Source organism: Labeo rohita, chromosome 20, assembly GCF_022985175.1.
Source record: "Labeo rohita strain BAU-BD-2019 chromosome 20, IGBB_LRoh.1.0, whole genome shotgun sequence".
In the NCBI taxonomy this organism is placed as follows: Eukaryota; Metazoa; Chordata; class Actinopteri; order Cypriniformes; family Cyprinidae; genus Labeo; species Labeo rohita.
Window position 1 is genome coordinate 28,407,579 of NC_066888.1, and position 19,995 is coordinate 28,427,573.

At 31.3% G+C, this 19,995-nt stretch overlaps 1 protein-coding gene across 4 annotated transcripts in view; it reads right to left on the bottom strand.

Annotated features, from left to right (window-relative positions):
- Positions 1-19,995, bottom strand: part of LOC127183168 (kelch-like protein 29) — a 331,992-nt gene that overhangs the window by 134,115 nt on the left and 177,882 nt on the right. For all 4 annotated transcript variants that reach the window (XM_051139032.1, XM_051139031.1, XM_051139033.1 and 1 more), the window contains one exon: positions 18,085-18,603. In XM_051139032.1, coding sequence (XP_050994989.1) covers positions 18,085-18,603 — 519 coding nt within the window. The remainder of the gene's footprint in view (positions 1-18,084; positions 18,604-19,995) is intronic.

Genomic DNA, 19,995 nt, shown 5'->3' on the forward strand with positions numbered 1-19,995 from the left:
AAAAAAAAAAGCCCCCACCAGGGAAAAAAATATTAAAAATAACTCAATAAAATGACTCAAGTTGAACCCAGCATTTGGGTTAAAAAAATAAATAAATAAATAAAATAAAAAAAAACACCACCAGAGAAAAAATAAATAAAATGTATACAAAAATTTATTTTGCTGAAGAAGTGCAAATCGGCTGCACTGAGAACCACTCTCTTCTGTAAGTTACAGAAAAACTACCCAGCACCTGGGTAAAAAAAAAAAAATATTAAAAATAACTCAATAAAATGACCCAACAAGTTGAACCCAGCATTTGGGTTAAAAAAAGAAATTAATTAATTAAAAAAAAAAAAATTCAAAAAAAAAAAAAAAAAAAAAAAAAACACCACCAGGGAAAAAATATTAAAAATAACTCAATAAAATGACTCAAGTTGAACCCAGCATTTGGGTTAAAAAAAAAAATAATAAAAATAAATAAATAAATAAAAAACACCACCAGGGAAAAAATATTAAAAATAACTCAATAAAATGACCCAACAAGTTGAACCCAGCATTTGGGTTAAAAAATTAAATATAAAAAATAAATAAATAAAAAAAAAAACACCACCAGGGAATAAATATTAAAAATAACCCAATAAAATGATCCAACAAGTTGAACCCAGCATTTGGGTAAAATAAAAAAAAAAAAAACCCCAGCATTTTTTAGAGTGTAATTAAAAAAAAAATAAAAATAATAATATATATATTATTAACCTTACTGAGGTTGTCTGCCTGAGGTGATTTATGATTTTAAATTATAGTAATAATCATAATTTAAAATCATAAATCACCTCAGGCAGACAACCTCAGTAAGCTTCCTAAAATTACAACAAAAGCATTTTCACTAGTTTTACAGTTAAAGAACTCACAAGGTTCTGCATAACAGCAAAGACCGAGCTCATATCCATATCCACACACATCTCACCTCTGCCAATTAAATCTCTAGCATTACAACTCCCTGACAAAACACTTCCTGCTCACCTTACACCTCCAGTAAAATCGATTAGGACACAAGCAGTCTATGCGTGTTGGGAAACAGAGCCAGAAGCCCTTGAAATGATTGTGTTTCAAAGCACGAAGCTGTCCTGAATAACTGCTGCTGTATAATGAGGGGCACAGCCCATCCTCCATCTCTACACTGTACTTCCTCCAAGACTTCCTGCTGAGAAGGGGGCGGGCTCACCCCGCTGGCTTCCGTCTGCACCCTGATGTGAGCGTTCCCACAGGAAGGAGAGGCTTGATTTGATTGGTTACAAAAAATGTCCCTCCGGTATATATGCAAACGAAGCATCTCTGATTGCGAGACACAGTCTGAATGTCACTTTCTCGGGGTGAGAATGAAAGGAACTAGTTTGGCATCAATTTTCTCTGACCTGGATTCTTACCCTTCTGATAATGAGAGCGTGAGGGCTGGACACACGTCAGCGGTGCTCAAGTGTGAACTTTTTAAAATAGTCGTCTGATGCAATGGAGAGCAGAGGTTGGTTTGGGAAAGACGTTTTTGTGGCCAAATGTCACAGGAAAACCTAGAGACTTGTTTTCCAGAGGCTAATCTCATCTTCCCTGACAAGTTCCCTGTCAGACTTGTAATCGGCAAAGCAACCTGCTTAAAAAACAGCTCTTAACATGCATGACGTGCATGACAGTCTGTAGAACTACACGGAGCAATAAAATATGCATATCTGCATACATTTACATTATCTTTAAATTAAAAAATTATACATATTTTGTCATCATAACTACAAGACTGTTTTGTAAAAATAAAATGAAGATATAGATTAATGAGACCAAAGACTGCCCGTTAGATTTACCTAAAACAAATTATATATCATGTTTAACCACATCAGACCCAGCGGCGGGTTCATGAGCGGGTTCATGAGCCCTGATGCCCTGGAGCTCACTGTCCGAAAACCTTACTACACTGTGACACAAAAAATGTAATATTTTTTAAATTATAATGGATTTGGGGGTCTGCCATGACTCTCGCTGTAAGAAGTACCGCAAGCGGAGTGATACATTTATAAATGGCGAAACGGTTTTAAGAGTTCTGATATCACTCTAATACCGCACTAAACTAAACTAATAACTAACATAAAATAAAATAAAATAATAAAATAAAATAAAATAAGTTTCTAAAAATATTTTATAAAAAATATAGTAAAAACAGCAATGTTGTGAAATATTAATACAATTTAATATAACTGTTTTCTATTTTTATATATTTTAGAATGTAATTTATTCCTGTGATGGAAAGCTGAATTTTCAGCATCATGATAATATGCTGACAAGCTTCCAAAAACAGGGGAAAAAAATAAAATAAAAAATAAAAAACATAAAATTAAACAATTACGATGGCGAAAAATGCTATATATATATATATATATATAGGTAAGAATATATATATATATATATAAATTATGATTAGATTAATAAAATAAAATTATAATTTTGTAATGTTTTTGAAAGAAGTTTCTATGCCAAGACTGCAAGATTTTATAAAAAATACAGTAAAAATAATAATATTGGGAAATATAATATAATTTTTTATAGACTGAAATATTAATATGCTGATTAGGTTCCGCTGATTAAGTTTCTATTTTAGAATGTAATTTATTCCCGTGATGCAAAGCTGAATTTTCAGCTTTAGATAATATATAGACAAAATATATATATATATATATACATACATACATACATACATACATACATACACACACACACATATATATATATATATATATACATATATATATATATATATATATATATATATATATATAGCATTTTTATACACATACATATATATACATACATACATACATATATATATATGTATGCCCGTCTTTGTTCTCTACCTTCATTATGTGTTCTAAAGCTGTAACTAGGAATAAGTATCTAGTATAACTGTAGCTGCAATTATTTACAAGAGCACGACTGATCATGAAGTGTTTTATAACACATCAAGACAGACAAAGAATGAAAGTGAAACAGGAAAGTGAGAAAAATAGCCAGAAAAAAGCAACTCAGAGAGGAGTTGGTGACAGTTTGTGGACACGCCGAGAGCTTTCAACAACCGAGAGAGAGCGGCTGCAGCTTCCCGGCCGCGGTTCGGTGTCTCGGAGCGAACCTGTCAGGCGAAGCGGTGCGTTATCTTGAAAGCCGAGTGATTAATGAAGGCAGAGCAGAGTTTGGGTACGGAGGAGGCGGTCGGCGAATGATCAATCTTAATGAGCTCTCCTGCCGACTGCATATTAACTGCAGGGGACGTAATGTATGGCTCACAGAGGGTTGCTCCCTTCTTAAGAACCATAATAAGAAGAGACTGCATCTCGAACACTTACACCAACCTCCACTCCAGCTCCAGATACATCTCAATGGATGATGGCAAAATAATTATCTACCGTCGACTCCTCGGCGGCGGTAGATGTTCACGCGGGGCGACGTGCTCACGTTTACACCTGCTTTCAGAAATTACGATAACATGCAGCCAGATTATCGCAGGATTTTGCGTGGGCTCGTCTTTGTTCTTTATTCTAGTAACTACAATATAGAACAGGGATGAGTCCAAACCAAATCCTGCAATAATCCACTTTACATACTCCTGTTTGGGATCGCAAATGGACCAGTTTCATCAAAAGAGATGACTCAGTCCAGGCACAATAGTCCAAGTCTTATTCATTCTATAAATGATAACTGCATAAATTCATGAATTGTTACCTGAGCATTATCAGTTTGTCGAGTTTTAATACTGGGGACAGAAGAGACTGCACTTATCTTTAGTTAAAAAAAAAATAAAAAACTACTTCTATGAATACAAATGGTGAAAGGGAAAAGAAAAGCAAAAAGAACACAAAACAATTTGGATCAAAAGATTAAATGAATTGTGAAAACCTAAATTATGCATCAGATGTACAGTACAAAGTTTAGGCACATTTTTTTCCCTAATAATCTAATGTGAAATACTTGAAATTAGTTTTGTAAAAAATATATATTAAATATTATACATACACAGAATGCAAATACTTTTTGAAATATGCACAATTAACATGTATAGCAATTATATTTATGTGTAATTATAAAATTACATCAACATATACCTTTTAGGCCTATAAATAAAATGAGACTTTTTAAAAACTTTGTGATAATATTCAGCTTTTAAGAGCTTACTGATGATTAAATTACTATACATAGTATACATTTTATATTAAAATATTTGTATTTTGTAATTACATAAAACTATAAACCAGTGAGCTTATTTCTGTTTTTGTTGTCACCATAAATTTAGTTCATACAAAATAAAATAAAATATTTTTACAATTATTTTTAATTAATTAGAAAATATAAATATTAATAAGATTAAAATTAATTACATATTATTATTATTATTATTATTATTATTATTGGTGCTGTTGTTGTTATTATTATTATTATTATTTTAGTTTTTATTAATTTTATGTGCCCTTGCTGGATAAAATTATTAATTTATATATTTAAAAAATATATAAACTTAAAATTATATATAAACTATAAATTACATACATTTTATATTAAATTAATTATATTTTGTAATTATCTAAAGCTAAAAACCAGTGAGCTGGTTTCTGTTTTTGTTGTCAATAAAATAAAATAAAATAAAATAGATAATAATAATAATAATAATAATAATAATAATAATAATACTAATACTACTAACAACAATATAATAACAATAAAACTAATAATAATAATAATAATAATAATAATTATTATTATTATTATTATTATTATTAGTTTTATTGTTATTATTATTGTTAGTATTATTGTTACAGGTCTTATTAATTTAATGTGCCATTACTGGATAAAAATATTAATGTATATATTTAAATATATATTTAAATATAAATATATATGCAAATATATAATATATATATGTATTATATATAATACATTATATAAAAACTCAAATTTTTTATAAAATTCTATAAAAATTTAAATTACATACATTTTATATAAAATGAATAGTATTTTGTAATTATCCAAAACTAAAAACGAGTGAGCTGGTTTTCTGTTTTTGTTGTCAATATAAATTTAGCTTATTAAACTAAACTAAACTAAACTAAACTAGACTAGACTAGACTAGACTAGACTAGACTAAAATAAAATAAAATAAGCAGACAATAATAATAATAATAATAATAATAATAATAATAATAATAATAATAATAATATATCTTTATAGTTTAGATTAATTAAATGTGCCCTTGCTGGATAAAAATATTAATTTATATATTTAAATAAATAAAATTAAAACCTTACTGACCCCAAAATTATAGTATTTTAATCGAACATTAAAAAAAAAAATCAAAATGTCAACAGAAAATTATACTGTATAACCTCACGGCTAAATTAACTGACACTCCTTCTTCACACACCAAAACTGCCTGAAATATTTGAGGCATCTCGACTTTCTATTAAACCTTATTAAATACTTCTTGATTTTAGCCTTCACATGAAATATTTGGTAATAAATTCTGATATGGATATCCGAGCTCAGCCTCCACCAGCAGACAGCAAAGAAATTGCAATTAACGTCTCATCTTCATTCCACCTTCAACCAATGTTGATCAGGGAAGTAGGTAAATAGCATCCGCTGCTTCCTCTCATTCACATGCAATAAAAATACACTTTTAATTGCATATACAGAGACATTTTTTAAGGTTTGGCAAATGAACATTGAATGCATAATTAATCTATTTTGTAAAATGAATATTTTGCCATTCCTGATTGTGAGCACGGACCCTCATAAACTAACGCAACACCACTAGATAATCACAAACCAGATATTTTCTACTCTTTGACAGATTGCAAGAACTTAAAATTGCTTCCTGCATTCAGCAGTCAGGCGACTAGTCCCAAACATCGCTTGGCATTCACAAACAGGTGTACAATTTGCTACTGAAAAGTGCAAAATTTAAGCGTGAAAAATTTGAATGTTTCCCATCATGACACACGCCGACAAGACGCGTCCGCAATCAAACATGCAACTCATTCAATCTTTTTTGGAGGAAAATCTGAATAACGATGCAGCCACAACAGACGTCTTCACATTTTAAAGAGCACATTCATCCTTCTAAACACCACGGGTTTGCCGGAAAAGGCTTCCGGATCTCATGAATAGCAATAAATGTTGTTGAGGCCAAATGCAGCAGAAGTATTTCGCTGTACAGTCGCACAGATTTACTGCAGCAGTCAACCAACATGCAAACATTGAGAAATACAGCCCAATGGAGGAGTCCAATCAGCCCTGTGGGATGATATGAGGAAAATATATGATTTTAGCTACAGTTAGGCGCAAAAACTTTAAAGTTGGCATCTTAAAGCAGTAGGACCTTTCTTGTAATTTCATGCACCATTCAGCACAAATTCACCTGGCTCTGTGTGTCACACCATGACAACAGGTTAAGGAAAAAAATATTAGGGGTACAAAGATAATCGCTTCCGCTGAATGATTATTAGATACTGTATGATAGCTTACTACTCGAAGTCTAACTCAGAAGCAGGCCTATAATTAAAACGAGACATCTCTTGTAAAATTTTGTGATAATGTTTGGCTTTCAAAGGCTTCTTGACAAAATTATTATATATTACATACATTTGATCTTAATTTATATTAACTGTATTTTTTTAAATTACACACAAAACTCAAAAGCAGTGAGTGGGGTTATCTTTTCTTGTCAGTGTCACAAAATAAAATAAAAAAAATAAAATAAAATAAAATAAAATAATACAAAATATGATCCTTCAAAGCTCAAAAGCAGTGAAGGGGGTTCTCTTTCTTGTCAATGGCACAAAATAAAATAAAATAAAATAAAAACATGATTTTTCAAAAATCATTCTAATAAAGTAAAATAAAATACAAACATGATCTTTCAAAGCTCAAAAGCAGTAAGTGGGGTTCTCTTTTTCTTGTCAATGTCACAAAATAATGAAATAAAATAATAAATAAAAAAAGATAAAATAAAATAAAATAAATCCTTCAGAAATCATTCTAATAATGTAAATAAAATAAATCTTAAAATAAAATAAATTAAAATAATAAAAAACAGTTATGACATACACTACCGTTCAAAAGTTTGGGGTCAGTAAGACTTGTAATAGTCTTTAAAGAAGTCTCTTATGCTCATCAAGGCTGCATTTATTTGATTAAAAATATAGAAAAAAAACAGTAATATTGCAAAATGTTTTTACAATATAAAATAATGTTTTTTATTTTAACATACTTTAAAATAGAATTTATTCCTGTGATGAAAAGCTGAATTTTTATCAGCTGTTACTCCAGTCTTAAGTATCACATGATCCTTCAGAAATCATTCTAATATGCGGATTTATTATTAGAATGATCAATGTTGGATAATATCAACAGTTGTGCTGCCAAATATTTTTTGGAACCTGTGATTTTTTTTTTTTTTCAGGATTCTTTCATGAATAACAAGTTTAAAAAGTACAGTGTTTATTCAAAATATAAATATTTTATAACAATGTAAATTATTTATTATTAACTTTTTATAAACTTTTAATTATTAACTTAATACATCCTTGGTGAATAAAAGTATTAATTTCTTAAAAAAAAAAAAAAAAAAAAAAGAAACAATAAAAATGTACTGACCCCAAACTTTTGAACGGTAGTGTATGTATAACTGTATAATTGTATGCATAACTAACATCAATATATAACTTTATAAGGCCTATAAATAAGATGAGACTTTTTTTTTTTCAATCTTTGTTATAATATTTAGCTTTTAAAAGCTTACAGATTAAATGGCTATAAATTATTATATTATAAATTATAATATAAATGTTATATATAAAATTGAGTCTATTAAAATAAAATAATATAAAAAATAAAAATAAGTAGATAAATAATAATAATAATAATAATAATAATAAAAATGATAAAAAGTAATAATATTATTATTTTATCTTTGATAAGCCATTGAAACCCAAAGAACCATTTTCCTGAAAAGTTTGCTTGTGCTGTCATAATTTGATGTATTGTTACTAATGCAATGCATTTTAAACATTTCTGTGTCTTAAGTATCCAAACACTTTTACAAGACACTGTACATAATTATATGAGTAAATAACATCAGTATATACCACTAATAAGGATCCTAATTTTGCTAGCACCAGTATTTGCTTTAGATAAACCCAACGCTTACACCGACCTTATTATTCCAGATTATCAGTTAAGACTATACGGGAAAAAACAGCTATTAAGGACACAAATAAAGCGCTCATTAAAATGTCTGAATCTTGCAGCGCGGCTTGCAGATAAGCTGGTAATTAGGAGACACAATGACAGCAATTTTTTAATAAATGCACACAAATGCACACATGTATATGCAAAAGAGAGAAGCAGCAGCAGCGGAGGCTGCGTCAAAGCGGGACGCTCCTGGGGTGGCCCTTGTATCGCAGTGTTAATCATCTGTCTAAACTGATTAGTTTCCTAATTGAACAGCCAAAACTACCCGTGCCATTATAGGTCATTTGTCTGGAACGGCAGGGGAACGCTGCTCCAACATTTGCGAGCTCTTTAGTACAACAATCCCGAGCTTCGTGGGCAGCACAGCCACGGCTTTGCTTTAAAACCACAAGCGCTTTATTTACGATGATGCATCATGGGATTTGGTGTACCGTACAGCACCAGACACTCCTGGAGGTGTTTATGTGCACACGGGGCTCGTTTTACATATCTATACCTTCGTCTAGACACAATAGAGTGCTTTAGTGACCGCCCACTTTTTCAACACAGTAGGTTCTAAGTATTTTTTCCTTTCATTTCATCCTAGGGATTTTTAATACAAATTTATTAAAGCGTTATAAATGACGAACCAAACCAACCAGCTGTAAGGTGAATCACAACATTACAAAATTGGATCTGAACCAAAAAAGTATATGAAAAGACAAAAAGGCAAAGGTACAAGACTGTGAAATTTGTGGCTTTAGTAAGGATTACAATCTCATGAAGCATTGCGAATAACAATCAAATTAAAAATGATGGAAAAATGTGTGAAAAAAATGGCTATTTTTTTTTTGCCAAATATGCACATATGACACTGACTTGATTACATAATCCCAGTATTTTTCCCCATTTGGTTTTCCCCCAATTGAAATTCATAAAAACAAAACAAAACAAAGACAAAAGACTGTGTATTTAACTGCTTTAGTGAGGGAAAGAAATACAATCCCATGAAGTGAATGACACCAACTAAAATAAAATATAAAAATATAAAAATATTCACTCTAAATTGTTAATTGTATCTATAGAAAAATACAGATTTTTTTGCCAAGTGCATATTGCATGAAGTAAATGGCATAAAAAATAATGTAATAATAATAATAATAAAAAAAAATGAAGTTCTTGCAATCTGTCAGAGTAGAAAATATCTGGTTTGTGATTATCTAGTGGTCTTGCGTTAGTTTATGAGGGTCCGTGCTCACAATCAGGAATGGCAAAATATTCATTTTACAAAAAAAAAAAAAAAAAAAAAAAAAAATCACTGTAAGTTGTCGATTGCATCTGCAGGAATGATATATTTTAAGTTTTTGCCAAGTGCATATTGCATGAAGTTTATGCCATAAAAAATACATGTAAAAAATATAAAAATAAAAAATACAAATATTCACTTTAAGTTGTTGACTGTACCTACAGAAAATATATATTTTAGTTTTTTTTTTTTGCCAAGTACATATAGCATGAAGTCAATGCCATAAAAAATACATATAAAAATATATAACAAATTTAATAAATAAATAAAAAATGAATGAAAGATAAATATAAAAAATATAAAAATATAAAAAATATTATTAAATTGATTGTATCTATAGAAAATATATACTTTATGTTTTTTATTTTTATTTTTTTGCTAAGTGCATGTTGCATGAAGTGAATCCCATCAATAAAATAAATAATAAATTAAAATAAAATATAAAATATAAAATGTAAAATAAATAAATAAATAAAACAGCTGCTGGTTCTGATCTGTACTAATTAAAATCTATAAAAGAATAAGTCATCATACAAAATTTTATTACACTGTAAATTATTAAAAATGTTTTGGTTGATAAAATGAGTAAAATCTAATGCTTTGAAGGACAGAGTAAAAATACTGGTAAAGATTAAAAAAAAGCAATAAATAAATATAAGCACTATAATAATTAAATAGAGTGTTTTATTGTCATCTAATGACTCATGTTCTAAAAATGACAAGATTTTTTATATATATGTTACACTAAATGACATTTTAGTGGGTGTCTTCTGCAAATCAGGATGCAAAGGTATATTCTTTATTTTTTGCTCAGAAAAAAAAAAAAAGAATTAAACAGGCCACATTCTTATTTAAATATAAATATAAAGCTGTATTAAACTTTTATTGTTTTGGCGCTTGAAAACCCTTTTTCATCTTTGACTCTTTCACAATTATTAAACTATTTTCATAGTGTAGGGAACCATCTCAATTACTTCATTCACGGTGCTTCATGGGAGTAGGCAGAGCTTTATTTTTTTAATTTTCTAGAGCATCATGGGTAATGTAGTTTTTCACAATGTATTCTGCTATTAAACTATTTTAAATGTAATATTTTAATACATTTATTTGCATTCAAATGCATTGAATTCATGCAAACAGATGGCTTCAACAATGCATATACCATTGATTAATAACCTCAGGATTAAGAACCTCAGGCTCACAACAGGATTATCTTTAAAGTTTTATCAGTTATTGTTAAAAATCAATTTCCCTACGGAAAAAACGAATGGAAGATGAGGTGGATTTTGTAAGCACAACAAAGAGAACATTACACTGCTCTGGATCGAATCTTTCACATGCGATTTTTCGATATCCAAGGTTGCGTCGTCCATCACACGCTTATCCCCGCAGAGTCGCGGCATCGTTTCTCAAGTTCCCGCTCATTAACATAGCCGCGCCTTCATTTATAACGTGAGGAGAAGCGCGCTCAGGCCGTGAGCCGCAGCTTCATTTCTCCACGTGTGGCTCTCATAGCAGGGCGTATAACGCATGGCCCGAGGCCGATCTGTCTTAATGAGACAAGGAATCCTGCAACGAGTCGGTGTTTGCCTCCATGTCAACGGCCAAGTAGCTTGTCTCGACTCATTCCCCGAGACGGGACTCACGGCGAGTCTGAACTGCGCTGGATAACACGACTGTCATTTCTGAGCAAACAGATCAAAGTGGCTGTACTAGTGTCACTCGGATGTGGAAAATGACATTGCTGGGAATGCTGAATGAGGTTCCCGACTGTGAAGTCAGACAGATACATTACAAGAACTCGAACCAGCTCGATCAGTGAGATCAACATCAGTAATATAAAAGACATGTCATGTATTTAAATGCATAGTATAAATATTTATATTATTTGTAAAAAAAAACAAAAAAAAAAACACAAAAAAAACCAACACATATACATATACATATATATGCATATATATATATATATATATATATATATATATACACATACACACACACACACACACACACACATATACACATATAAACATATGAATAAAAACCTATTATAAATATTAATATATCTAAGAATTGTGTATATGTTTACTTAAGCTTAAACATATAATTGCACAGTAGTTATATAATAAAAAAACTATGCTACATAAATGCAATAAAATGTTCTATATATATATATATATATATATATATATATATATATATATATATATACACATACACACACACACACACACACACACTTGCTTAATTATATATAGTTATATAATAAAATTATACTATGTTAAACTATACTATTATAATATATCATTTATTCATATTTTATAAATACCACAAAGTGATTGCATGAAATAATAGAAAATAACATTACAAAATAACAATAAAAAAATATATATTAACATATTTAAGAAATAACTTAGGCCTAATTATAAATTTACTTATTTATTATTTTATTTATTTATTATTAATTTATAATATTTAAAATAAAATAAAATAAAATAAATAAAAAATAAAATAAAATAAATCTCAGAAAGCTGTACATTTTGCAAAAACAGATTTCTGGAGTTGTTGTTTTTTTTTTTTTTTTTTTTTTTGGATTGGGTCACTTGCCAACTAGTCATGCAGCTGTATGTTTTTGTTTTTATTTACTGTTTAGACAAACAAACAAACAAATACAAAATTCATACCATTTAAAAAAAAAAAAAAAAAAAAAATACGAATGGAAATAATCTTTTACTTTATTTACTTTTACTTTATTTTAAAAAATATTATTTATTTTAAATATTTCTTTATAACACATTTACACATATAATTATATAATAAATAAATAAATACAAATATTTATTTAAATGTAATATTTATGCTATATTTACATTTAATTTAATATAATGTGTATTTATTAAGTATTATTATTATTAAATTGAACAATAAATGAGATTTTTAAAATGATGTATTTATTATTATAAAAATAACAATAATTTAAATAAAATAAAAATACAATACACAATAAAAATACAAAATGCTTTTAAACAGTTTTATAGTTGCATCGAATAAATAAATAAATAAAATACTATGATATAAAATACCATCCATAGATAATGATAATAATAACAACAAAAACAACAATATTATTTATTTTATATTATTAATTTAATTTATATATTATTATTATTATTATTATTATTATTATTATTATTCAAACATTCTCCAAATTTACACCCTTTAAAACGCCACTTCAATATTGGTTGAAGAAAGCTTCAAATCCTTTGCTCTCAACAACAGATTGTCCTGTTCTAATCTGTTAGGCTCCATTCCACCATTTTTAACACAAGAGCGGCTTTTATATGATATAACGCCTTCTATAAAAATATGACTCATTGGGTAAAGGACTCTAAACAAGGTTAATTAAGACTTACTAGTCATTCCAACAACCCACTGACTAGTCAATTCTGAATACACACACCTACACTTTGCACATGATTTCACGATGCAGTGTGATGTTAAATCGCTATTTCAAACCCAGCGAACGTGTTTGTGTTTGGCTGTTTGTGTGACTGTACTGTATGAGCCTGCGATACAACATAATCCTTTTTACTCCTTGTCACCTCCCTAAAAAGACCCACTGAATTTTACAGAGGTTCCCATCTCAAGAGCTTGAGAAAAGCGCAGCCAGCATGTCGGCACAGAGGAACCGGCTCTCCTTGATCAGATGAGATATTCAGGTCGGTTTTGGTGCCAATCGGGGCCAATGTCTCGCAAGTCTAAAAATATGGGCTCAGTCTTCAGTCTGTCTTGTTCTGTGGCGAAATATAGTGTTTTTAGGCAGCTGCTCATTGAGAAACAATATATTTCTGAAGCGTGTCTTCCCTTCTGAGTGTGACAGAGCAGCGCCACTGGCGTCTTTCCCGAAAACAGCTGTCGGCCTTAAACACCACATGTCACTGGCAAAGACTTTACTCCCCCGTTGCAATCTCAAAGCTGTATTTTTATGCTGATAAGATGCTCGGAACAATATAAATCAGCTCAATGGCTCTGAAACAACCCTTGGGCAGCCTTGATTCCTGACTTTTTGAAGTTTCATTTCATCACTTTTGAAATGGAATATGTTAACGATTCCAGCCAATGATTAAACTACAATGACAAATCCATTCGAGGTTTCAATCAAAAACCAAGCAGAAACAGATTCACGGCCAGAGATGCTCGATCACCTTTCAGATGAAATGAGAACTACCGTGTGACCTAGAGAAGATCTGCTCTTATGAAAAAGGCACACAGAAATTACACTAATGAGTCCTTCTCTACCAGACTTTAATGTGGCTTTTATTTGTTTGCCATAGATTAAATGGATGTGAACTAATGATAAAATGTAGAATCACTCATTTGTCAATGGATATAACAGCATTGCCTTTCCTTTAATATCACTGAGCACCCTCTGCGTATAAGCTTATATTCTACTAAATGCAAAGCGCTTTGCACAAAAGGTTAATCTAGGTCAGGAGTCAAAAGCGGTACATTTTGCAAACTAAATCTTTCAGCGAAACAGATTTCTGGTGTCATAAATCATAACAAACAAACACAAACAAATAAATAAAAATTCATACCATTTAAAAAAATAAAAAAAAATAAAATAAAATAAAATATGAATGGAAATAAATTGTAATTTATGGCCTCAGTTTTAAAAATAAAACAAAATAAAATAAAACATCACAGAAATCTGATTTCTGGTGGGGTTTTTTTACTTGTTTGTTTTTTTGTTTTTGTCATATTAACATTTGGCAAACAAAATCTTTCAAAAACATATTTATGGTGTTATAATTAATAAAAACAAACAAAATCAGATATTACAGAAATCTGATTTGAAATTTGTTTTGTTTTTGGGACGGGGTCACTTACCAACTAGTCATGTAGCTTGACCAACCACTGTATGTTTTGTATTTATTTACTGTTTATGCAAACAAACAAAAAAATCATACCATTTCATACCAAAAATTAAAATAAAATTAAATTAAATTAAATTAAATAACATTTGAAATTTTGTACAATTTTTTGTGGATTGGGTAAGCTTTTGTTTTTATGTGCTGTTTTGAACAGGATTTATGCAATAGTAGATTACTTAACAACAACAATAATAATAATAATAATAATAATAATAATAATAATAATAATAATTCATAACATTTATAAATAAAATAAAATAAAATAAACAAAGAAAAAACAAAACAAAACAAAATAAAATAAAAATTTGAAATTTTATACTGTTTCTGGTGTCATTTTTTGTGGATTGGGTCAACCTTTGTTTTTATGTGCTGTTTTGAACAGGATTTATGCAATACTAGATTACTTAACAATAATAATAATAATTCATAACATTTATAAATAAAATAAAATAAAATAAAAATATAAAAATTTTAAATTTTATACAATTTCTGAGTCAACCTTTGGTTTTATGTGCTGTTTAGAAGAGTATTTATGCAATAGTTGATTACTTAACAACAATAATAATACTACTAATTATAATACTATTTCATAACATTTATTAATTAAATAAAATACAATTTGAAAATTAATTCAAAATTAAATTTTAATTTTTACACAATTTATGGTGTCATTTTTTTTGTGGATTGGGTCACTTGCCAACTTTTGTTTTTATGTGCTGTTTAGAAAAGGTTTATGCAATAATTAATTAATAATAATAATAATAATAATAATAATAATAATAATAATTAATAACAGTTAAATAAAATAAACTAAAATAAAATGACTATCAAAGCTCCACTGTGTTAGTCTGTGACTGTGTGCATAGAATAATATGACAAAAATACTAATACAATCAGAATTTTTGTCTGTGTAAAAGCATTAAGTACAGCTTATTTTACAGACATAACTTAGAAAACAGCAGAATACATCTAGTTGATCTAATTTACTTAAGTCTGAACATTATGTCTAAATATCTGATTTAATGGCACTATCCTGAAACAGTTTGGAACATCTTATGATTTTTAGGTGTACCGGTGCGCTGTTTCACTCCAAAAAAAACTGTAAAACTAGCCAATCAAACTGCTGATTTTCCTCTATCTATTACCATTTTGAGTGTAATATGCACAACAATGGCCAGTGAATGGACTGAGGCTGAGACAACTGGACTCAAATCAACCCAAATTGGTCAAATGAAACATCAGGAGGAACAAACCGTCCAAAGTGTTCTTAGAAAGCACCCCACGCTCAGCACTATTTGATAGGAACTCGTTCCATCTCTAAAAACAGCCATTAGCACATAGAACAACCATCCAGATCTCTGTTAGTGCAGATCGAGGCCAGACGGAGTGCGCTCTACCCTCACACTGCTGCTGCTAACCTTGCCCGCTGCACTTAAGCACAACGCAGCTGTATTAAGAGAGAAAACCACACTCTTCACGCTGCTGCTGGTGTGTGCTGACCCATGAAGGATCTGCGCTTCTTTAAAGGGATGTAGCAGCAGGAAACAGGGCTAAAAACGCCAGGGAACCCAAGTTCTCTGTCAACCAGATCTTAGATCTAAAGTGCGCTGACGTGCTAATTTGGTCAACAAGGTGAAACGTGCGAGGGAATAAATCAGCCAACCATCAAAGTCAAGAGAACCAGACTGTTTTTAGCTAATTAAGCAAGTGAATGGAATTAGTGAGCTGGGAAACAGATAACCACCAAAGTCATACACTCCTGTTCAAACTTTGGGGTCAGTAAGATTATTTTGAAAATATACTTTTAAGCAAGGATGCATTAAATTGATCAAAATGACAATTATAATTCTTCAAAACGTATTCATCAAAGCAACTATTTTGACAAACATTTTAATAAGCACAATTATTTTTTCATTTACATTTTACAATATATTTAAACAGAAAACATTTTTTTTAAAATTCTAATTATATTTGACAATTTTACTGTTTTTACTGTATTTTTTGATTAAATAAATGCAGCTTTGGTGTGCAAAGGAGACTTTTTCTTTTCAAAACATTAAAAAACAATTTATTGACTGCAAACTAAACAGGAGTATATGTCACTATTTAGCAATGCATAACAAAACTGCAGCAAATGAGTGAGAAAATAAACTTTTAGTATCAGTTTTAGTCTCTAATGCACACTATAAAATTATTATGCTAGAACAAATTTGCTTCCAACAATTTAACATGCCATTTCTGCTGCAAAGCTAACCTGGGGAAAACTGAGCCACAGGAACACTTTTTGTTTTTTATAAGAAGCCATAATTTCAGAACTCTTTGTCATAAATACATTCTGATCATTTAAAATGATAGGAAACATCCTGAAATTACCTTAGACACTTTCATTGTACTTCTGCCTCATTTTCCCTTATCTTGAGGATCACACAAGTAAAAATGGCTCATCTTACCCCACAGCTACAAGTGTTTAACTATTCAAGGGCTATAAAGCGACTAAATAACTCAATAAATCCGCGCTCTCAGACAGTGTGTACTTATAGTGAGTTCACTTTCACTGCTGATTGCACTTCAATGGCTTAAAATCACTTGTTTTTAAAACCGCAATGCTTAAAAATGCATGCAAACAATTTATTTTTGTGACCACGTAGCACAGCATCTTCACATGTGCATATAACCACGACAAACCTCTACCCGTTGACCAATTTCTACTGGTTAATTGTGTCTACCAGTATATAACCTACCGCTAAATGCAATATTGCACCAACACAAATATATCAATATACAATTGTATTGGAAGACTACAATGACACTCTGCATACAAAAACGGCTTAAATCTGACTTAGGTGGTTTGCTGGTCTTAGTTGGACACCAAACTTGTTCAGCTGGTCTCTCCTAATGCTTTTCAGACTGGAAGACTAGCTAGGACTATTAATAAGACTTAATTTACAGAGAAATAAACCATTTGGGTTGCAGCGTTATGTAAGCAGAGCCTTTCACATGGCACATTAGTTTACTATAGTTTTCACGACAGGAGAGCCAAACCTGCTTCAATGCCACTGCTTTAACTATGCTTTAAGCAGTTAAGTTTCCAAAACGCATGCAAGTCTAATGTAATTGGCTCTTTTGCATCTTAAGAGACAATTGCAAGTTGCATCGATGTGGAAAGTAAATTGCACTCATTTTATAGAGCTCATAAAAAAAATCAAATGAGCTTAGAAAGCCAATCTAAACCTAGATTAAAAGCTTCATTAAATGTGAAAATTGCTCAGGGAGTACACAACATCTGTTTCTGGACTGACAGAGTCTCGTCCAAGGTTATCTTGTACAAACAACGATTTACAGCCTTGAAAACCGTCAAGAATTCACAGCAGGAGACTCTCAGGAACCCAGCATAAAAGTTTGTGAGGAATAGGTCTGCTTATGTGACTGAATCCACAACCTTGGAGATGCTTTTATACCGCGGGCTGGTTTTAACAACGTCCCGCTGACATGTTTGTGGTCAATTTCCTCGCCGGCATCAAACGCAATTCCCTGGAAAAGATACATCAAGATATCCTCGGGCACGTTCATTAGTCGCACAAGCTAAGGGAAGCGCTTACCTTTCGGATGACTCGGGTCCGTGAACTCGTACTTCCCCATTCCGACGGTACGGAGCATCTGAAGCCCGTTCGGACTTTCCTGATTGGCCGAGGCCGGCTGAGTTGTCGCCTGCCCATTCGTTATTGGCAGCGCGGCGGAAGGCAAAGCGGGTGGCTGTATGAGCGGGTGCGTCATGTGACCGTTTCCCACCACGCTCTGAGGGGCGGGGTGAACTACCTGGCCAGCCGTCGTCAGGGGTGACGGGGTGATTGGCGGCTGGCTGGTGGCGTAGGGTGACTGGTTCTGTAGACTGAGGACCAGGCTGCCTGGCGGCTGGGAGGAGAGGGGAGGAAGCTGGAAATGGGCGGTCATGAGTGGATGGTGCGGTGGTACGGGTGTCTGGATGGCCGGGGTCACGCCGATGACAGGAGACTGGACGGACACACCTTGGCTGTAGGCGGGCGGCTGAGGCATCCCATACGAATGGGCCAGGAGGCTGGGCTGACTGGCCGCCACCACTGGAGGCACCCATGGGGGCCCTGCGGAGTCAAGGACAAACAACATCACATCTAACACTTCATCTGGGGGAAACTGTGAAACTCAATTATTGTTATATGGCATCTATTCACCTTGGGTAAGAAGGTGTTTGCTAAATAACCAAAGAAGGAACTTTTTGTTATTTGGAGGAGCTTCATTTAAAGTCAATGTGAATTGCTGTTGATATTACCTCTAGTAATGAGACAATTTCCAAGTGAAACAGGATATTCAATGAGAAACAAACAAAACAAAATGTAAGCTAGCACTTGCAATAACCTGCATGACCTTAAGAATAACACATACTGATTAATTTTTGGCAAAAAAAAAAAATGTAAAAAAAAAAAAAAACAGAAAAATGTATACACTGCTGTTTTTTTTTTTTTTAATTAAATATTTTTTTTAGCAAGGACACATTAAAGGAGTAGTTCACTTCCAGAACAAAAATTTACAGATAATGTACTCACCCCGTTGTCATCCAAGATGTTCATGCCTTTCTTTCTTCAGTCGTAAAGAAATTATGTTTTTTGAGGAAAACATTCAAAAGTGCATCCAAAAAATGTCCAAAATGCAGTTTAAATGCAGCTTCAAAGGTCTCTAAATGATCCCAGCTGAGGAATAAGGGTCTTATCTAGCAAAAAAAAAAAAAGGTAAAACAACAACGTAGGACGATTTTGAAGTTGGAAGAGACAATGAGATGGGAGTTTTTCGACATACCCTAACTGTATGACCCGGATTACAAAGAGTATGCATGTGAATCGCAGAGCTAGACAAGATTTTTTTTTTTAGAAAGTGACAGATCGTTTCACTAGATAAGACCGTTATTCCTCGGCTGGGATTGTTTAGAGCCATTTGAAGCTTCTTTTAAACTGCATTTTGGACGTTCAAACTCGTGGGCACGTCTGAAGTTCACTATATGGAGATAATTCCTGACATGTTTTCCTTAAAAAACATATTTCCTTTACGACTGAAGAAAGAAAGGCATGAACATCTTGGATGACAACGTCAGTGAACACATTATCTGTAAATTTTTGTTCTGGAAGTGAACTACTCCTTTAAACTGATCAAAAGTGTCATTAAAGATATTTATAATGTTACAAAATGTATCTATTTTAAATAAATTCTTAGTCTTCACATCAGTATTAAGCAACACAACTGCACTGATAATAATAAAACATTTTCTCGAGCAGCAAATCAGCATATTAGAATGATTTCTGAAGAATTATGTGACACTGAAAACTGAACTAATGATACTGAAAATGTAGCTTTGCAGCACAGAAATATAGCGCAATAGAAAACAGTTATTTTAAATTGTTCAAATATTTCACAATATTACTGTTTTTTCTGTATTTGTGATCGAATAAATGCAGCCTTGGTGAGCATAAAAAACTCCAACC